The following is a 3,766-nucleotide window of genomic DNA, read 5'->3' as shown; positions in this document are numbered from 1 at the left end:
GCGTAGTTTGGAATACAACGCGTCACCCGAGACGGCGTTTTCTTCGGCCGTCAAGGTCAGATTGGACTGCTTCATGGCTGCAACCGACGCAAGGACAAAGGCTGTCAACTTCATGTTGGTAAAGATGGTGCCAAGTCAGTGAATTGGAATGTGATGGTTGGGGGGTCACAAGACATGGATTTGCCCTGCTATGGAATGTACCAACGATCCAGTTCATTCTTCACCAATTGTGTGGCATTGTAAATACACCATGGACGATCGCTCATGCGTTCCTATCATTGTAGAAATAGGACAATATCACATGGATATCGTATCGGAGTGGTGTGGAACTCTCAAAGTTTGAGAACCACGTTCGAATTTATGTCTTTGTCATCCAACACAACACCAGAGTACCTACGCACAATTCATGTACGGCGTACAAATTTATAGAGGGGTTCAGCCTGTTTCAAATCAAAATGCCACGAAGAACGTCGTACACGGCTGACGTTGTGGTTATGGCCACAGCAGACGTAATCTCGAAGAAGCTAACAATCCCTGCTGCTGCAGACGCATATTCGATTCCTCAGCGATCGCTTCGCACACACGTGGCGAATGCTAAACGCATGGACACTGCAGCCAACACGATGGGACCACCGGCGATAGTCCCATCGGCAGTACGAAGACGACCTCGTCACATTGATTCTAGCAATGGGGCGCGACAGCCAACCTGTGAAATCCTAGACAAGGTGGCCGCAATGCCACCATCTCATCGTCTGATTGCTACGCGCCAAAGGCTTGCCATGCAGTACATATATATTTTCGATTGCCGAGCACCGAATCAAGCGATATACAACCTGTAAATATTTATTACTGTACACAAGTAATATTGCTCTATAAATTTATAATTGCATATCTCAAAAGCCGAAAATATAACATAATTTAAACCAGTTTAAAATTGGGCTAACCACTGATCGCTTGTTTGAGCGACAAACTTTGTCATTTTTATTGCACTGATTAAAACTCTTTAAATCGGATGATGGGGTAACGCTTAAACTAGGGAATTCGACACTGCCTCTTTTACGGTGTGGCCATTTGAACTTCACGAGATATGGTCGAATGAATGCAGGTCAAATTCGGCTGCTCACTGATCCGTCACGTTAGGAACGTATGAGCGATCATCCATGTTGTGTCCACAATGCCACACAATTGGTGAAGAATGAACTGGATCGTTGGTACAATCCATAGCAGGGCAAATCCATGTCTTGTGACCCCCCAACCATCACATTCCAATTCACTGACTTGGCACCATCTTTACCAACATGAAGTTGACAGCCTTTGTCCTTGCGTCGGTTGCAGCCATGAAGCAGTCCAATCTGACCTTGACGGCCGAAGAAAACGCCGTCTCGGGTGACGCGTTGTATTCCAAACTACGCGGCAACCCCCAGTCACCCCCCCCGTCCAGGTCGAGTTCCTAATCCTCCCCGTCCAATCCATCCATGCGGGATACGCCGGATATCCTATCGATGATCCAGGGTTTCCTACCGATGATCCTATCGATGATGCCGAGAACTCAGTCCAGGTCGACTGCCGAACCCATGACGTCCATGTCCAAGTCTGGCTGCTCCGACTGCGACGCATGCTATTACCCCGGTGGGAACTCGTGCTTGCGTGTCTTTAGTCAAGAAGACTGCAACTACTACAGTGACAAGTACGGCACCAAGTGGTGCGCCAACTAGGTGCTCGAGCTGTTGGATTTGTAGTGAGATTTAATCATAACGTTACTGTATGCAGTTCTTCGTACTTGTTGACACTAGAGGTGCAAGCGCATTGATGCGTGTTTTCAAAATAACGTTAGTAAGTAACGTTACCACAGGTAACCACCTCGCACATACTACAGTATGTCCGAGAAGAATTGTTGGATTTGCTTACTTGCTTTAAGTATACTTGCATAACCTCTATATTTTAATTTTCGCCAATACGGTAACTCTTTCCAGTGGAAAGAGTTTGTTGGGCGGCGCCCTGGTCGTTGACCATGCTGGCAAACTCGGCAACTCTTCAAGCCCCCATAACATCTCAGTTGACGCCACTACAGACACATGTGCAGCGGAACGAGGTCGTCGCCTATCACTTCAAGAAGCTCCCCGTGCGTCAGTGGTTTGGCTGCCGTGGATGTGTTAGGCGACGTGTTGAGATCGTGTATACACATCACTTATGTTAGTGACGTTGTGGCTCTAAGTTACAATGTCTCCACAATGTGGATGGCGATAGGGTGACGGACCAGGATGCCAATATATGAAAATGACCGACGAATGAACGACGGCCACGACATCCCTGTCGTACAGCTCCGCAACGTTCCATCGAAGCAAGAACAGGCGACCTCCGACACCTCATATACGATCTTCATGAGGTGTTGGAGATCACCTATTCTTACTTATATGGATGGCACCATCGTGCGAAGCCCACAGCTCGTTATGACCACCTGTTTTCGCCCCCGTCGTTATCCGGACAGGAACCTCTTGCGGAGGCCGAATTAAATTTCAAACCGACGTCTCTTACTACGTACTTCGAAGTAGGGCTTTCTGCACCGCCATGCAGAACACTTCCCCCCTAAAGGGAGTGTCCGAGAGTCTTCTCGACTTCCGCGGCCATTTTCTTCACTTGTTCTTGGTCTTCATATCGGTGAACCCAGCGGCCGAAAACGATGGGAATATCGTTATAGAGAAAGCGCACGGGCTCCCATGAGGCTTCTTCTCTTCATCGAGGCCAAGCCAGTAGACGAGGGCTTGGTATTCGCCGTTTTTTCCATGGACGTCGCCGACCTTGTCCACGTTGAACCCTTTATTTCCAAAGGCAATATGGTCGACAAGGTCTTCGATCATATCGCGACCGCCTTCACAATACATCTTGAGTCGGCAGGCGTGGTGGTGAGACAAGTTGTAAGGCTGTTTCAAGTGCTGGGTCTCACATAGTCTGTCACGACCTGGAGGATCTTGCTTGGGCCATGCCAGTGCAGGCAAAACTTCTTCACTTGGCGGGATACGTCGTCAACGAGGACAGAGTCGTCTATCGCAAACGTCTGCAACTGGACTCTTGCTTGGGCCATGCCAGTGCAGGGATAACTTCTTGACTTGGCGGGATACGTCGTCAACGAGGACAAAGTCGTCTATCGCAAACGTCTGCAACTGGACGGCCTTGGACTTGGATTGGCGTTGCCGTGTGGTCGCTTGTCTCGCTGTGCAAAGTCGCAAGAACCTGCTCATGTCGTCCTTGACGACGAGGATCTTCTGCCACCCGTTAGTTGCCGTGGGAATGGATAGCCAGTCGAAGTGGATCAGATTTTGGGACATGGAGCGCCGATCCAAGCGGGCACGGGACCACTGAGTCGTCGACGCCGAGGCAGCAGGTTTGGACAAAGGTTTTGACATCGACTTTGAGGGTGCTCCAGGCGAAGCCATCGCGGACGGCCTTGGTCGTGGCTTCGATTCGACGATGGCCCACGGCGCCTTGGTGCGCTATGATGCAGACCCGCTGCTGAAGGTCCGTGGCACTTTGTGGGATCCAGATGCGGTCTTCCTTGTTGAGGAACAGGTTCTTGTTTTCATTGCACGCCTCGCCGGCTGGCGGGGTCTCTCCCCTCTTCACGACCACTTGTTGGGTCAAGACGATGCCGGCAGGGCTGGGCCAGTCGAAGTGGGGCTGCTGCAGCGGCGACACCATGACCAGGAGGCGCCGGACGGACCTTGTTGGCACTTGGGCTTGGGCGGCGCCCCAGCGACTGAGCAGGTCA

The 3,766-nt window shown here is 50.7% G+C and overlaps 2 protein-coding genes across 2 annotated transcripts in view; one reads left to right on the top strand and one right to left on the bottom strand.

The window, feature by feature from the left end:
* Positions 1-1,298: 1,298 nt before the first annotated feature.
* On the top strand, positions 1,299-1,715 carry H257_16956 (hypothetical protein; the record flags this gene model as incomplete). Its single annotated transcript, XM_009845578.1, has 2 exons — positions 1,299-1,441; positions 1,559-1,715. 2 exons carry the CDS (start codon positions 1,299-1,301, stop codon positions 1,713-1,715), a joined length of 300 nt encoding a protein of 99 aa, XP_009843880.1.
* Positions 1,716-2,633: 918 nt separating this feature from the next.
* H257_16955 (hypothetical protein) overlaps positions 2,634-3,766 on the bottom strand; it is a gene marked incomplete at both ends in the record, with an annotated part of 2,717 nt that continues 1,584 nt past the window's right edge. Inside the window, 3 exons of the mRNA XM_009845577.1 lie at positions 2,634-2,939; positions 3,054-3,263; positions 3,325-3,754. Coding sequence (XP_009843879.1) covers positions 2,634-2,939; positions 3,054-3,263; positions 3,325-3,754 — 946 coding nt within the window. The remainder of the gene's footprint in view (positions 2,940-3,053; positions 3,264-3,324; positions 3,755-3,766) is intronic.

This window comes from Aphanomyces astaci (assembly GCF_000520075.1).
Source record: "Aphanomyces astaci strain APO3 unplaced genomic scaffold supercont1.95, whole genome shotgun sequence".
NCBI lineage: Eukaryota > Oomycota > Saprolegniomycetes > Saprolegniales > Verrucalvaceae > Aphanomyces > Aphanomyces astaci.
This window is presented reverse-complemented; position numbering and strand designations above follow the sequence as displayed.